Source organism: Lissotriton helveticus, chromosome 10 (assembly GCF_964261635.1).
Source record: "Lissotriton helveticus chromosome 10, aLisHel1.1, whole genome shotgun sequence".
Taxonomy (NCBI): Eukaryota; Metazoa; Chordata; class Amphibia; order Caudata; family Salamandridae; genus Lissotriton; species Lissotriton helveticus.
In genome coordinates this window covers 976,025,510-976,042,260 of record NC_136071.1, presented here as the reverse complement: position 1 = coordinate 976,042,260, position 16,751 = coordinate 976,025,510, and the positions used below count along the sequence as shown (strand labels likewise).

General features: G+C 46.5%; 1 protein-coding gene across 2 annotated transcripts in view; it reads right to left on the bottom strand.

Annotated features, from left to right (window-relative positions):
* Window positions 1–16,620, bottom strand: part of RBM48 (RNA binding motif protein 48) — a 98,385-nt gene extending 81,765 nt beyond the window's left edge. The window contains exon 1 of one of the 2 annotated variants that reach the window (XM_078663651.1): window positions 16,570–16,620. In XM_078663651.1, coding sequence (XP_078519777.1) covers window positions 16,570–16,605 — 36 coding nt within the window. In that variant the 5' untranslated portion in view covers window positions 16,606–16,620. Of the gene's footprint in view, window positions 1–16,107; window positions 16,327–16,569 lie in introns of those variants that run through there. The other variant, XM_078663650.1, reaches the window with a different exon arrangement.
* Window positions 16,621–16,751: the final 131 nt, after the last annotated feature.

The following is a 16,751-nucleotide window of genomic DNA, read 5'->3' as shown; positions in this document are numbered from 1 at the left end:
GACAGTTTTCTATCCCAAATCTCTCATTGTAGCAAATTAATCTTCCTGTGGTAAATATATCCATCCACATGTTCATACAGCAATGGTATGTTTTCAGGTATAATGTAGGCACCTTGCGGAGCTCACACTGGACAGTGACTCTGTAGCTTTACCCTGCATTGTCACAATACAGCTGTCTGTTGCAGGATTCTCTGTTATGTTACATATTCAAAATGGATGTTTCACTATGAAAATCAAATGAGCCATTAGCTTGTCTGTCCGCAGTTAATGTTTCAACGTTCTGAATGCAGTCTGTTGCTGCCCCATTGTTCTGGCCTAACCTGAACCAGTTTATAATGTTTGCGCGAAAGATGGTGATCCCAGGGAGTTGAGAGAAGAATGAAGAGAATGTGCTGCAAGGTCACAGAGCCCCGAGAACTCTGGGGATTAAGCCCAGATTGTAGAGGTGAAGGTGTCTACCAGAGACACCGTTTAGTGCATTTTCCGGATGCACAGTTCCCAAAGAGTGGGCAAGGGCCACTCTTTGCTCTTAAATCATATGCTATTGATTGGAGAAATGCTTCCCTTATCACTTGTGAAGAAGCTGGGTTAATGGTTAGCTACTTACTTGTATAGATTAGAATTATGCTTCAGGCCCCCAATTGCAACACTAAAGTGCCAATGATAACTCCAGCAATCTTACAGAAAAAAAGACAGCTCTAGGGAGATAGTAAGACACTCGGGCCCCGATTAGGTGATATTTAACACACCCAATAAATACCAATACCGTAGAGAGAGGTATTTACCCAGTGCAGTAAGTACATCATACTCCGAGTTTGGCCGTTGAACTGAGGAATACCTTATTGATTCAGCTATTTATTGAACTAAAATCCTCAGTTTTATCATTTTTACCTAGCTTTTTCCATATCATTTTCAGCCGATTTTATCAGGCAATCTTTCGGAATGAAACAGCATGGTGAGATAAATACTGCAGAACCTGTGTAAACTTTGATTTCTGCAGGGATTGGAATTTAATCACCCAGACCTAATCACAGCATCAATATTAATGTGGGAATTAGTAACCCTGCTTCTTCAAGCCTGTAGGGAAGGGATTCTATGGCAGGACCCGGAGGCGAGGATTATGCTATATGTTGGACTTGGCCCTTTTGGCTGGTTCGCCCATTAAACTTTTTGCTTTTAAATGTGGCCCGATGTTAGTTGTTTTTGGGCTTCTGCGCACTTTAGCACTGTGTCCCAGTGTAAAGTGCGTGCGCAGTCTGAGTGCATGTGGTGAGATTGGCCTGTCCTCCCATAGGAAAGAATGGGGGAGATGAGTGTCCATGGTAGTTCCTGATGTGAGAGGAGTGCAGGGGCGAGTTTGGTATGTGCAAACTCGTGAGATTAAAGCTGCGCAACGGTGTGCGCAGATTTATTGTGACTAGTGTAGAAGTGCCACTTTTAGAAGTTGGCATTTCTGTGTGCAGTTAATGTGAATTGACTGTCTGGCTTGTGAGTGACAGGGGCTGGCTGGTGTGCATGGCTCCAGAAATCAGGATGGGTCTGCCCGGTGGTGAATAGGGGGATCTGCATGTAGATGTGAGGGAGGAGTTGCACCTGGGACCTGAATAGGGCTGTGCCTTCCCTCCACAATGCTGGCTCCGCCCCCTGTGGTGCGTCTGATGTCCATAGCCTGTCCTGTGAATAGGGAGAGGGGCTGAGCAAAACAAAGTGCTCCAGAACCAGTTGTGACTGTTTCTCCCCTTGCCCTACAGCCTTAGACGAAGGAAATTGGTGTATAAGAAGGGCTGTGACCCCATATGTGTGTTGTCTCTGATCCTGACTTGAGGGGTGCTGCTGCTGGGCGCCAGGAGGAACTGCCACCCTGCTGGAGGGCCCTGTGAGCTGGCCCCTGGGCCCAGCCTCTGCCCCCCCTTCATTGGACTTAAGTGCCTGGGAGCGCTTTATTTGCTGCAGTGGGGAGAAGGAGAGCTTTGTTTGTTCCTGGACAGAGCGCTGGATTTGTGTCCTGGTGAGCGCTCTGTCTCTGCCCTGCTGGATTGGGCTTTGTCGTCCTCAAGCAGGTGCCCACCCTGCATCTCTCTACCAAAAAACCAAGACGAGTGCCTACCCCGCAATCTGCTGATTTCGGCGCGGCGCCCACTCCACAGATTTGCCGTTTTTGATATCCCTAGCGGGTGCCCACCCCGCCCGGGACCTTGTGTGCAAAGAAATGGGATTCCCCCGCATTGTGCTTTTAATTACCCCTAGCGGGTGCCCACCCCGCCAGGGACTGTGTATTCAAGAGGGAGCCTACCCCTCATCTGCCCCGCATCACCGCCGCGGCCCGGGATAGCAGAGAAACGCCACCGCAACCCGGGAAACCCCGGAAGTCAGGCAGCCTCATAGGAGACATAGGTGGCGCTTGATCAGGAAGCAGGGGGAGCCTACCCCGCGCTCATGTGTGCGCCCGTGAAGCAGACCGCGAGGAAAAGCCAGCGTCTCAGCCCGGGGCTCCCGAGAGGAAGGGAGAGCCCCGTGGTGCCCGAGGAGCAGCGAGTGACTGGAGGTGCAGTCGGGGCTTCGGTGTCAGAGGAGAGCCCCGCGTGCCGCCCAAGTCCCTGGAGCTTTGGAGGCTCCACAGGAGAAGCGCCGTCATCCCAGGAGAAGCAGAGGGCACGAGGCACATTGTCAGTGCCTGCCCCCACCGCGGTTAGAGGAGAGGGCTGCCGCATCCAAGGAAAGAAGCCCCCCCCCCCGCATAGCCGGTGAGCAAAGGCTGAGGGGGCAGATCCATAGAGGAGGGCTATCTTGTGGGGACCATGCTGGACTGTTTGAAGGAGCATTAGTTGTTTGTAGAGCCCCATGGTGCTCCACCACTGACCTGATCCTTATTTTAAGAGCCCCGTGTGGCTCCAACGTTGGGGGCACGATCTCTCACCCATTGTGCATAGTTAGTTAGAGCGCCAGTATGCTCTACAGTATTTGGGGGACATCATTATTCACAGAGCCTGAGTGGCTCCCACGCTTCGCCCCTTATTCTTGGGACCTATGTAACTTAGAGCCCGTGCTGGCTTCATCCTGTTGGTTTCTAGAGCCTAGATGGCTCCAACGTGTGGCGAAGCTGTTCTTAGTGGGCAGCTGCACCGTTTAGGCGCACAGTTCTTTGGGGGCATAGTTGAAGTTAGGAGTGAGACGCACTCCTTCGCCCCCTTCATTTCCCAGCTGCCCAGCAAGTAGTGGGCAGCTGCCACGTTTAGGTCGAACTCTTGCGCATCTTTGCTTTGGCTGCCTAGGCAGCGCACCCTGACTATTTTGAACAAAAGGCCTTTGGGCCCCATGGAAGGCCAGTTGGCCTGGGGTCATTAACTTCTGTGATTCTTGCGCAAGGTGTTTGGTCATTTGTGTTTATGTTGGTAATTACCTGATGCCTAATGTGATTTTATGTGTAATGCCTTTATGCCTGTTCTATACCCCTAAATGTGTTTTATGATCAGGAGGTTGCTTTACCTAGAATGGTTTAAGCTAGTCAGTTTATGTTTCACTGCGTGACCCATGCCTATGGCGACTAGTATTGCGTAGTGTGTTCCTACCTTTTACCAGTAGTTACTGGTGGTGTTCTACAATTGTTATTTTGTGCTACAATTATTCTATGTGCTACATCTACTATTTCTACTAAGTGCTGATTCGGACAGTGGCCCCCGTGGCCCTGTCATGTGTAAATAATCCTCTGTAAATACTGCCTAGTGCCAGTTGGCACAGTGTATATGTGTGATTATGATCTAATGTGTTTTATGGTAATACAAAGGCTATTTTGATATATAACCTTGTGTGGAGTTCCTTTTTGTGGTGTGCCTAGTGTGTTGCTGCTGTGTGTGTGTTGCGCAAACGCTTTAGACATTGCCTCCTGGATAAGCCTTACTGCTCGTGCCAAGCTACCAAGTGGGTGAGCAGGGGTTATCTTGGCGTTTAAGTCCCTTGCCCTGACTAGAGTGGTGGTCTCTGCCTGGCAATGGCGCAAGCCTTAGCCAACCAGAGATCCCATTTCTAACACTATACATCTCTGTTTATTATTACAGCTGCCATATTAACATGTCAACAGAAACTTCATTTCCAATAACCCCAGGGAAAATGAAGTTGCAAAGAAACAAGTCCAAAACCAATCAAGTGTTGAGAGTATCTGTAAAAGGTGTGGTCCCTTTTCTATTGCCCTTTTTCTTTGCCGCTCGCAGCCAGTGTCAGTTAACTGCTGAGACTCCAGTACCCTTTCAGGTTTGTTGCAGTTTTATTTTGCGCTCTTCAGCTTGATTTTGTCATTGTAGTGAAGCGTTTAGGCCTCAAGCTCATAAGCGGCTACGGGAAAGCTTCTATGCCCCTTTGCGGCTGCTCACCAATTTATTTCCCTCACCCTGTGGGCTTCGGGGCTGGAGTCCACCAACCGCTAGAGGGTAAGCACCCCTCACATGGCAATTTCAGGTGCTCGTTTTCGTTCTACTGTGGAGAGCACACCAGTTTCCCTGCATTGCTGAGCACCTCCCTCCGCGGTGGCAACAAACTGGGTGGCCCAGTCAACCTGGAACCAGAACACCTGGCGGGTTAGGGTTATTTTAGAGGCAGCGACTCCTACATAAGTACAGACGCTCCCCAGGCTGTCATTCCACCCCCAACCCCCCCCCCCATAAGTGCCCGTTTAAGAATAAGGGCGGGTTGTGTGCAAGGGCTTTTCCCTAGTACCTAGACCTCATATATAATTATAGGCCTTACAAGGCCTCCCCTCCCCCCACTGGCCTCATGGAGGATTAAGAGGACTATTAAGCGGAAGAGGAAGACTTCTCATACTTGCCCCGTCATCGATGAGATCTGCGACGCGGTTTACGCCTCCATCATTAAAGCGGTCTCGGACGCAATGTCCCTTCTGGAAAAGAGGCCCATGGACATTGCACAACAGTGCCTACAACCCCTCGAATCGAGGGAAGAACCTGCTGGGGCTTTGGCTCCAATACCTCCAGGGTCAGCCTCTGCCTCCCCCTCAGAGAACACGCGCAAGTGCCCACAATCCTCGGGGGTGGACCCAGAAACCTTTCCAGGCTGAAAAGGGCATTCTTAGGCACCATGCCTGCCGTTTTGTTGTGTTTTCCCTTTATTACTGTTTGTGTGCTGCATAAAGTTACACTTTGCCTCCAAGTTAAGCCTGACTGCTTTGTGCCATCTACCAGAGGGTTAAGCTCAGGGTAATTTAGTGACTTTTGTGGTTCACCCTGACAAGGATTGTGGTTGCTACCTAAGTGGAACTTCAACCCACCTAAACTAATAACCCGATTTGTTACAAAAACAAAAAACTATCAATGGAATGCTTGAATTATGGCGTGTGTTGTAAGAGTTGATAAGCAGAAGCTGGTAACCACAAATTGCTATTGTTAGGTATACTTGTAGAGCACAACAGCTGCCTCAGTGGAGAGGTGTCCCGTCGCTTGCAGCAGAGTCAGTGGAGAGCAAAAGCTAGACCGTAGGAAATAGGAAGGTTTTGATAGCTTTACGGAAGGACAACAGGCAATCTAGCCGAAAATCTGGGCAGGGAGGGAATTCCATAGTTTGACGACAGGATACCGTAACGACCGACCCCCGGCTCCAAGGCGCTTCACCCGGGGGACCGTTGCCAAGAATTGCTCGGACGAGCGTGGCTGGCATGTGGGTACATAGGGGATCAACAAGTCAGACAAGATCTCGGGGGAAGACATTTTTAAGGTTTTGAAGGTCAGGCATAGTGCTTTGAATTGAATCCTTTGAGGCATGGGCAGCCACCGCAGGCGCCGCAATGCACCAGTCGCAGAGCAAGTTCTAGGGAGCCGCAATAGAACTCGGGCAGCTGCGTTCTGGACCCGTGAAAGGCGTGTAACTTCCGCCTTATTAGCGCCAACATACGGTAAGTGAGTTAGCATAGTCTAACTCAGACAGAATAGTCGCTTGGACTATCAACTGGCAGGTAGGTGGGTCAAAGAAGCCCAGCATAGGTCTCAGACCCCGAAGGAGACCAAAGCAAGTGCCAGCGATCTTCTTGGTATGCTCCTGAAACCCAAGATTAGAGTCAAACCAGACCCCTAAGTTTATTTACAACCGGCTTAGGGGTAGGGGCACTGCCCAGAGACGCCGGCCACCAATGCTTGCTCCAGAGCCCCTTGTCTCTCCCCACCAGCAGCACTTCAGACTTGTTGGCATTAAGTTGAAGGCAGTTGGTGGTCATCCAATGCGCCATCGCTGCTAGGCCGAACCCCGTAAATGAGCGGCGCCCCGAGTATGGTCATCGGAGAGGGCTACCATCAGCTGCATATTATCGGCGTACGAGTCCATGGTCAAGCCAGAATCCCTCGCCGCCGCCGCCAGGGGTTAAACATAGAGATTGAACAGGACAGGGCTTAATGCCGAGCCCTGAGGAACCCCCTGCTTGATGACATGAGCTTGTGAGAGGAAGGGGGGGGCTGAGACTTGGAATCATCTGTCAGATAGAAAAGAACGGAACCACTCCAGGGCCGGACCTACCACCCCCACCTCCTCTAGGCAGTGCAAGAGGATCTTATGGGAGACCGTGTTGAACGCGGCGCTGAGGTCAAGCAGGATGAGAGCCGCAGTTTGTCCCTCATCCAGTATGGTCCGTAGATGTTCACTCAATGCTAAAAGCGCGGTCTCGGTACTATGACCCGGGCAGAAACCATTCTGGGAGCGATCAAAGGCACCAATGTTGTTCAGATAGCCTTAAAGAACCTTATTAGTATGGGCCTCAGCAATTTTTGCGACCCAGGGCAGGAGGGATATGGGTTGAAAGATTTCCGGTTTAGTTGGGTCCAGTGTTGTTTTTTTCAGCAAGGGAACCACCCTTGCTTGTTTCCATGGCAGGAACACAACTGCCGTGGAGAAGGAGGCATTTATGATCTGACGTAACGGTGTCAATAAAACAGGTAGATCATCTCTGAATTGAGCCGGCCTCATGGGATCAATAGGGGAACCTGATTTGACCTTCTTACTTAGAGTTAGGAATTCGTCTTGGGAGATAGGAGGGATAGCTGCCAGGGTAATGGTGGGCCGAGGATCTGCTTTTTTACTGATTTTTTTTTCTACTGACTCGTTTTCTTATCATGGTCTTATTAATTTAAGATCTCGTTTCTATGCATATTGGCATTTGGCCACAGAGCCTGGTCTAAAGGTGGCCAACCTGCTGTGCAGGGTTGGTGGCAGTGTGCAGCAACCAAGCCCAGCCCACAACTGGCTGCGGAAATGGTCTAAGCCTGTGGACAAGCCCTGCGCCCAATTCACCACAGGGCTGCCAAATCCTTCTGCACAGCCTTTGGAGAAGCACAGAGGGGGTTGACATCAGAGCCGGGCCCTCAGCCTGCCATGGGCAGTCAACTGCCACTACACACGGACTATGTCCATGCACAAAGGGAGTAGGCCGTAGGATAGCAAGTCTTAGGTTGCAAGACCTTGCCTGTGGGCAGATCCTAAACACACTGAGGATGGGGCTTGCGGCCCATAGAGCTTGACCATTGGCCTGGCTTTAAAGTATTATGAAGACTTATTAAGCAGCCCCAAAGTTATCAGCAAACTAAAAAACTGCTCTTCCTATGGAAACCCTGACCTAACTATAACTACCTAGAAGTGACCTCCACTGAGATGGATGGATGGATATATAACATTACATGTAATCCCTTCATAAAAGCTTTTCTCTAGTTTCTTTTTTAAAGGCGACTTGTGACATCATTAGTCGCCTGTAATCAAACAATTAATTACATAGCCACTCAACTGTAAAAGCTAATTACAGTTGAGTTCTGATGTCACAATGCCTGCTGCCAGAGTCAGCAGTTGAGGGGAAAGGCAGGGCACAGAGCACAATAAAGGCTGTATATTAAAAATAAATAACGAAACATGGTTTTTCCTTCTGCTCAATTTTTTTCTTGCTGAATAGTGACGAGCAGAAAAGAGGCCTTTATGGCAACAAGTTTATTTTTTCCAAAGGTTAATATAGGATTTCTCTGCATGTTTCTACACATTCACAGCTACAATGTTTGTTTTAAATCCAGCTTGTAATTAACTGATACCAATATCTTCTTGCAACAAATATGTAACTGCTTTTTGGAGAGCTTAGATTTCCACTAAAGATTGTCATTATATTCTTCATGTTTAAAAACTTCCTAGCTCTTTCATATGAAAATAAGCACCAGACCAAGAATTTGAATAGTTTGTGGGTCGGGTATTAGTGGGACCATGTATTATAAGGAATAAAATACCCCTTGTCGTACATTATAATAATATTGCAAGTCATCTTGGTGGTCCAAGATCCTACAAAGGAACTTAGCCTTTAGCCTCATTCCTCTATATCAGAGGTCTTCAAACTATTTTGCTTTGAGCCCCCCTAAGCGAAATGTTTTGAAATCGGGCCCCCTTCAAAACTTTATGGAATGGATTGAGGGAGTGAGAGGGACAGGGCTGGACTTTGTACAGAGAGAAGGGCTTATGTGATCATTTCAGGGGTACTTTTTTATAGCTCATAAACCACAATAAATATGGGACTTATAAAACAACAAATGCATTGAACAAAAACAGGTATATACCCAAAAATACTGCTCGCCATAATTTATTTGGAGTGTTGTGAGACCCACGCACTCCTGGACACCCGTGCAACTGCACCTGGTGAAATAACGATAATAGCTGCAGCTCTGAGAACCGGGCTATCTCCATTGCTTCTTTCACTCCTTCGCCTTGCCTGAACATCACTCCAATCTTGAAACAGGCTCTCTGTAGCTTTCCGAAAAGAAATGAGCTCCAACATGTTGTCTCCCTTTTTTCTGAAAGGGTGCCCTCGGTCTTAATGCTAAAAAAGGAAATAAGCTCTCATGCCCCTTTTAAAGTGAGACAGTCATAAATGTGATGCAGTGGGCCCCTCAGACAGCCCTAGGCACCAATGCTGCTGCACCTGCTTCACTAATGACAGCTACAGACTGCAAAGAGGGCAATCTCTTCTGCCCTGTATTAAAAACAAACTCATCTAGCCACAGCTGCCTCTCTGCCATCTCTCTGAGTGGAAACGAAGGAGTCTACTCTGCTTCAATGATCCCCTTCCATGGGCCACTGCTCCGAAGCCCAAAACAGCACTGGATCAGCAAGAGTGTAATGGACTCAAATGCAAGCAAGGAAGGAAGGTAAAACAGCTATAATTTGGATTTTGTTGGCTCTTCATACCGCTGGGCCCTGCTGCCACTGTACCTGCAGCACCAAGATACTTTCTGTCCATTTGTGTTAAAAAGCAGCAATGGTGTCCTGGGCTCTAATGCTAGCAAGGAAAATAGGCCTCCACTCCACTTTTTCATGGTAAAGCATAGTTGAGCAGCAGTAGCCACTTACACACCTGGCAGTAGTACCTCCTACACTAATAGAGGGTCCTTTAAAAAAATACATATACATATTTTCTCCTTCCTTGTGGTATCTCTCTGAGGAAGCGGTCTCTGGCCATTTGTTCAGGAATAAACACGTACCCCCAGTCACAGATCTGGGTTGAATCCATCATCGTTCTGGCTGATGAGAGGAGGCCTGGCAGTTTGGGCTGGATTGTTCTCATGAGGAACGTGGTCAAGACTGATTTGCATATGGCTGGGTCCAAACTAGGGTGGAATAGTGAGCAAAAGAACGATTGATTAAACCCAGTGGTTGAAAAGTTTCAGCACTCTGTTCATCATCTTGTTGTATTTTCTATGTTCGCCCTAAGTGGCAACGGGATATGCCCAGGCGTGGGTCTCTTGCTCGCTGTGCTACTGGATTCAAGCTAGCCTGGCTGATGAGGGTACATCTGCATCTCAGCCGTTTGGCGCCAACAACTATCTTTTGTTTGGACGCCGGTTTTTCCGCTGCACTTTGCCGTAAATAAGTTTTATTCAGATGGGTCATCGTGCAAGCCGTTAGCAGTCGACAGTTAATTTCTGTTTAGACGCCTTTATGTGAGACAAGCGGCCACCAGCCTGGTTGATAGATATAATATCCTATATCTTGCAACAACACGATAAAAATTGCGACAAATTTTAAATCGTGCAGCGTTTTATCTAATTTCAAATAATCTGGAACATCCGATTCCTCTTTTTGAGCGAATTAGTCATCATGCCTGTTTAGACATCAGGCGTACCACCTTTGGAAATACGACTTACTGGGATATATTTGTGTCAATATCTGATAACTGCTGTCTTGAATAATCAATTTCCGTACAAGAATCATTTGTGGCTCATGAAGAAGGCGTTTTTTGAACGCCGAACGAGCGTCGAGTTATTAACTGCCACTTTTTGAAAAATCAATTATATGTTTTTAAGTTGTTTCTTTGTTTAATTATTGTTTTATGCTATAATGTTTTTTTACTTTTATTGTGTAATCATTAGTATGTATTCTGTTTTTATGAATTATGATTATAACTTATATGTACATTAAAAGTCCATTTTTTAATAGTGTGCTATTGTATGTCCACCTTTATTGCAACCTTTTTCCTATTTTATTGTTATTATTGCCTAGGAATGTTACATGTAATCTGTTTTTCCCTGTCCTAGGAATTAGATCATTTCTGAATCAGGGGGCCCTTGTTTTTCTCGCATGATATGGGGTAATACCACAAAACTGGCCCCGGGATGCTTGTTTCCGGTCCAGAGAGGACCTGGCATGGCAGTTCAGGCTGGATAGTTTCCATTAGGGAACAGAGTCATGACTAATTTGCAAATGGCTGGGTCCACACTGGGGTGGCATAGAGAGCAAAAGAATGATGGATTAAACACAGATCTGTGACTGGGGGTGAGTCGTTGAAAAGTTTCAGCACTTCATCCATCATCTTGGTGTGTTTGCCAAATTGGGGGGAGTCTCAGGGTGATAAAGTCACAAAGTCTACAGAAAAACAAGCATTTGGAATGCAATCAGTCTCGCCTCTGGGACCTTATATGTATTTATCTATGCAGCACATTAGCCTGGGTGCTGAAACATCTACTGTTCTTTAACATGGAGGGAAAGGAAGCATCAAACTGCGGAACACGCCAGGTATGGGAACACATGGAGAGAAATACTGCCTATCAGCGGGAAATTGTATTGTCCAAAGCTCTGTTTTTAATATAAAATCAGCCCACTCTGTGGTCATATCACTGAAAATACAAGATTTGAAAAAAATGGGTGCTCGTTGAATACAAGCGAAATACTTTATTTAGATATATAAAAAACATATCTTTAAAAGATTCATCTAGCACATTGATACAATCTTACAACTTAAAGAAATAAAAATAAAATAAAAAATAAGAGCAAAATAAAATGTGGCCTGCTTAACAGTGCTTACAGCAACGTGTCAATTTAGAAATTAGCACTCCCGGAAAATGCAGATGGAGTTAAATACATTTTTCTGCACAATGGTCCAATTTTCCTAGAAGACTATAAGCATGCTGAACGAATTTGGCCAATTTTATGTTTAAAACAGTGTTCTCTGAGGACAGAGCAGCAATAATGGCGTGTCTGCAAGACCGAACTCCCAACCTGTTCCATTCCGGCCTGAGTAGGCGTCTGCGTTGGAGGATAAAACAGGGGCATATACAAAGCACGTGCAAAAAAGTTTCGTTTGCTGACCCACACCCTCTGCACGTTTGATCAACCCTTTTTTGACGCCATACAGGGAGATTTTGAAGGAAGTGCCAGTCTCCCAGTCTTAGGGCGGTCAGGCATCGCTTTAGATGATAGGAGAATGTAATTGAAAGATAATTTGCCAGGGATAGTCGTTTGTAGCAGTTGATTACTGCCCAAGCATGGCTACGTTTCACAAGGAGAGCTTTGTCCATAATCAGGGATTTCAGTCTTGTAGCTTTTTTGATAGTAGTTTTGAAGGCGGTCTGGCTTGGGTTAAGGGCCCAAAGATCCGCAGCAGACATTTGTTGAATGTAATCATTTAGGAGGCGGCCGAATGTCCCCCCCGGATTGCTCATACTGATTTCATTCCAGACCAAGAGTTCCAAAGTACCAGCTTCTGCCTGTCTTAGTTTGTGGATCAGGTTAAGATATGAGCCAACATTAGAGGATTCATAGTTAATTAAGCCCAGCTCTAATCTGACCTGTGCTGGCGAGGAGGAACTCGGCAGGCGAAGCAGTTTCTTATAGAGTTTAGTTGTCAGTTTATTTAAGGATTTATTCATTTTTCCCTTAAAGATCTCTATGCCATACGAAAGTGTGGGCCCGATCTTTGCTCTGAGCACTTCCAATAGGGGCAAGACCGTGGGGCCTGAGAGTCTCCTCGAGAGCTTAGCCAAGGATATCATTAACGCTGTAGCCTTGGCTGCAATCACAGTGCTCTGTTTGGTGAAACTGCCCCTGGAGTCCAAATGGACCCCTAAGTATTTGTACGATTTGCCAATTGAGATGCTTTCTTTGTTTATTGTCCAGCCTCCACCGCTGTAGCGTTTTTTGCCAAACGGAACAACCATAGTTTTTTTCATGTTAATTTCTAACTGATTGTTAACCGTGTATTGCATTAAGACATCCAGGAGTCTCTGTAGCCCCACTCTGGTGAGACTGAACAGTGCCAAGTCGTCGGCATATAAGAGATTGCATAATGCCGTGCCTCCTACTTTTGGTGGATGGCTAATTACTTTCTCTAGAGAACTTGATAGGTCCGCAATGAATAGATTGAAGAGAAGGGGAGCCAGCACGCATCCCTGTTTGACACCACAAAAGGTCCAAATTTTCCGAGAGAGATGCGCGCCAGACCCTAACTTCACTCGAACCCATGTGTTGGAATACAGCAAGATGATGGGATTCAGGATGTTATCTGGGATATTCCCCACTGCTTCAGTTTTTGCCACAGAGCAGCCCTAGGCACCCTGTCAAATGCTGCTTTGAAATCGACAAAGCAGCAAAAAAATCGACCTGGAATTTATAAGGGCCTTGTCAATGATGGTGGAGATTGCCAGTAGGTTTGTCATTGTTCCTGATTTGGCAACGAACCCTGTCTGATTTAAGGGAATCAGATTTTTGTCCTTTGCCCATTGTCTGAGATCCTCCAAAATGAGGCCTGCAAAGTGCTTTGCCTCTATGTCCAACAAGGCAATTAATCTGTAGTTGTTCGGGTTGCCTCATGCTCCGGCTTTAAAGATGGGATGGATAATAGCACCTCTCCAAGAGTCCGGGATGGTTTGGTGGATCATGGTGTAGTTAAAGAGATTTGATAGCACCTTGGACCAAAAAGGGGCGTCGGATTTGAATAGCCTCTGCGGCAGGCCATTCGGGCCTGGGGCTCCGTCTTGTCTATCTTTCGTCAGTGCTTTGACTACTCTTTCTTCGGACAATTCCTTAAATGTGGAAGGCCCTGCGTTTGATTGGGTAAAAGGTTTGATGTTATGCCCGTACCAATGTCAGAGGCCCATATTAATCCATGGCGGTCAGGGTTATCTTGTGCCTGGAAATGCTCTGTTAAGTACGAGATCCAGTCTGCTTCCTGGATGTTCGCTGATCCAAAAGATGTTGTATTTTGACCGATGTTGTTGAGAAGTGACCAAAATGTCTTTGAGTTCTGTTGTTTGCTTTCCCATACCAGTTTAACCCAGAATCGAGATTCCTGGTCCTTTCTCTCTTGGGTGACTGCCTTCCTGAATGCCTTTTGGGCTTGACGGTATGTGTCGAAGAAGCTGCTGTTCTCTGGGGATTTTAAAAGCAACCTCAGTGCATTACTTCTTGCTCTTTTTAGTGTTTTTATCATGGGGAGTGCATTTGCTCCTACTGGTGGTGTGCGATTTGGGCCCTGCCTTGTCGCTGGATAAATCCTAATCAAATGTGCGCATAACTGCGACCATGTTGCTGTGGGGAAGGCCATTTGGTCTAAAGCACACATGATAAAATCCTTGCTTGTTTTTAGGATACATTGACAGTTGGACTCACTCCATTTCAGGCGTTTTAGGTTATCGGAATATATTCCTTTGTATGTGGATGGTGCCTTTTTATGGAGAGCTAAGTTTGTGGCAAAAGAAACGACCAATGGCCTATGGTCGCTTTCGAGCCTTGGCAAGACGGAGAAGCTAGCCAAATTGGACAAAAATTCCGAATTACAAATAGTAAAGTCCAGGTAAGATTTTGTTCTTCCATTTGACCAAGTCCAGTTTGGGGGGGGGAGTCACTAGCTGATCTCCCATTCACCACCAGATACCCTGCATTGTACAGTCTCAACACGGTGACCTCGCCTAATATATTGAAAGCTTGCGTGGGGGGTTTAGATTGGGGGACAGCCTCAATTATGCTGGTCTGGTTGGGTCCTTCTGAGTCTGCTATGTTCCCCTGGAAAAGGTTCGTGTTAAAGTCCCCTGTGATGATGCGGTCCGAGTTGGGATATTCTGCGGCTATGTCGTTCATGGTTTCACAGAATCTGGCCAGGTGGTCTTTTTTTGTGCGGGTATTAGGATTAATATACACATTTATAAGTAAGAGCAATCGCTGTCTGCTCCGTAGATTAATTTTGACCCCCAGTAGCCAGTCTTCTTTCAGGTTCAGTTGACTGAATTCACCTTTTAGATTGTTGAATATGTATATGGAGAGCCCGCCTTTAGGGTGGCCGAAGCGGCTGTCCCTCAATGCCTGTTTCCAATATTCAATGAACCCTTCGATGGGGCGGCCCTCAAGTTCCCATGTTTCCTGCAAGGCGATGGCCACGTGTTCCCCCAGGAAAGACATAGTGTCTTCATTTGCAAATTTTTGATGTAGGCCGCTGATGTTCCATGAGCACAGTCAGAAAAGTGGCTCCCCCTTGCTGCTGACCACACTGTGCTGTTGTATCCCTGGCGGAGGGAGTGATTTTAATGAATGGTATGTTTTTGCTGGTGAATACAAGTTTCTATGGCCTAGAATCTAGGCAATGCTAAAGTGAATCTGGTATTTTACTGACCTCTGCTGGTCGTTTTCTATCAAGAAAGTTAAATATAGGCAGTTGAAATACAAAAAAAAGGTCCCTAAGTAGAAAGCAATTCTGGTATTTTGCTGACCTCTACTGATCGTTTTCAATCAAGACAGTTAGAGAAAATTTCACAAGCAGAAAGCAGTTCTGGTATGTTACTGACCTCTACTAGTCGTTTTGTATCAAGACAGTTAAATAGAGGCAGTTGAATAGAAAAAAAGTCCCTAAGCAAAGGCGGAAGCAGACAAGTCCGAGGGCTGATCTCCAGATCCTACAAAGTACGTACAACAGATCTTCCAGACAGCGCAAGTGCTGTCTAGGCTCAACAAAAAAAAAAACTACAAAACGTAGGGGTCAAGCATCCTGCTCTACGGTTTCCAATGTTCGCAGGTAGTTACTGAGTGGTTTCCAGATATCTTTTGGCGTCAAAGTCGGGGGTTGGAGGATGGCCTACATTTCACTTGTTGTGCCGCTGTGCATTAGAATATTCAACCAGGCTTTGGCAGTAGGTGGGTGTTTGCTACCCGAGTGAATGGCATTGTTGAGTTTAGCCAGGAGCAACGCACACACAACTTTCATTTCTACATGTACTTGTAGAGGCATGAGCACAACCCTGGGGAACCATACAAGGACCCACAGAGGAGTGCGCACCAGTTTGAAGAGCGCCGCTCTATTCAGAAATGGAACTCCTCTGTTACTTTCGATATCCTTATAATGTACGGCATGAGGTACTTTATCCCATATAAAGCCCCTGCTCACCTACGAAAATCTGATGTATTTGCACTTGCGCAAAGGGTTCCTCAAAGGGTTAAGGGAAAGCCACTGCAGACCTAAAATCAGGAAAACCCGGAAGTAGAAGAAAACGCGAACCTAGTAAATGCTGCACATGCATCTAAGATATTCCATTAGAGATAAGAGGGCGCCCTCGTGGTACCCTGTCCCCCAGGTAGTAAACCAAGATTGCTCAAACCTTGAACTTTGAGATGCTCTCCATTTATCTAGCCCGTTTGGAAATTTTTTTCTCCGCATTCTGGTACTCGTAGGACTCGTGTATTCACTTTGATCGGCTTAAGCAAGCATCTACAATTCCTAGAATGTAAATTGTTCGTTTAAAAAATATCACGAATGGTAATATGGGGGTATGTGGCATTAAATGCACAATCCTAATCCTGTCTGTGCTAACAAGTAGAAGTACGTACCCGCACCGCCTTTGGCCTGCGCCCTTCTCTGTACTTGGCTCTGGAGTGACATGCAGCCCGCTGCGCATGGTGCCCGCACACCTGCAGAACCTGTTGATGTTGCCCACTTGTCTGTGATTCCATTACGATCCTTCGCCCACTAGAAACTCAAGTAGGACAAATAGAGCATTAGCTCGAAAGATGTGAACGTTATGCTCGTACACCACGCGGCCATCTTGGAAGTGGGTTTGTTCATCGTCAGTAATGCAGCATTGGTTCCTCCTGCTGGAAACGGTCCGTTCCATCGGTTTTGGTATATAGGTAGATTTGGAGCTTAACCTACAGGCAAGATGGGCTTGAGAATTGGACGATTACCCCTCTTAAACCAATAATGAATAGTATTGTTTACTAGTAATGATTTATTTTGTCGCTCGTGTTCATGTAAAATTACCATACTAACTACATTGATGCCTTTTAACTCACATTGGTATCGATGGTACGCTGTCTTCGAAGTTTCATGCTAGAACATTGGAGACTGCCTTTGGCTACGAAGCCAAATTGGCGGAACCAAATAACCTGACAAGTCAGAACTCACACACGTTCAGTTACACACTGATCTCAGAATTGCCGATGTTTACAAACCAACCAATTGGTAACAGAAAACG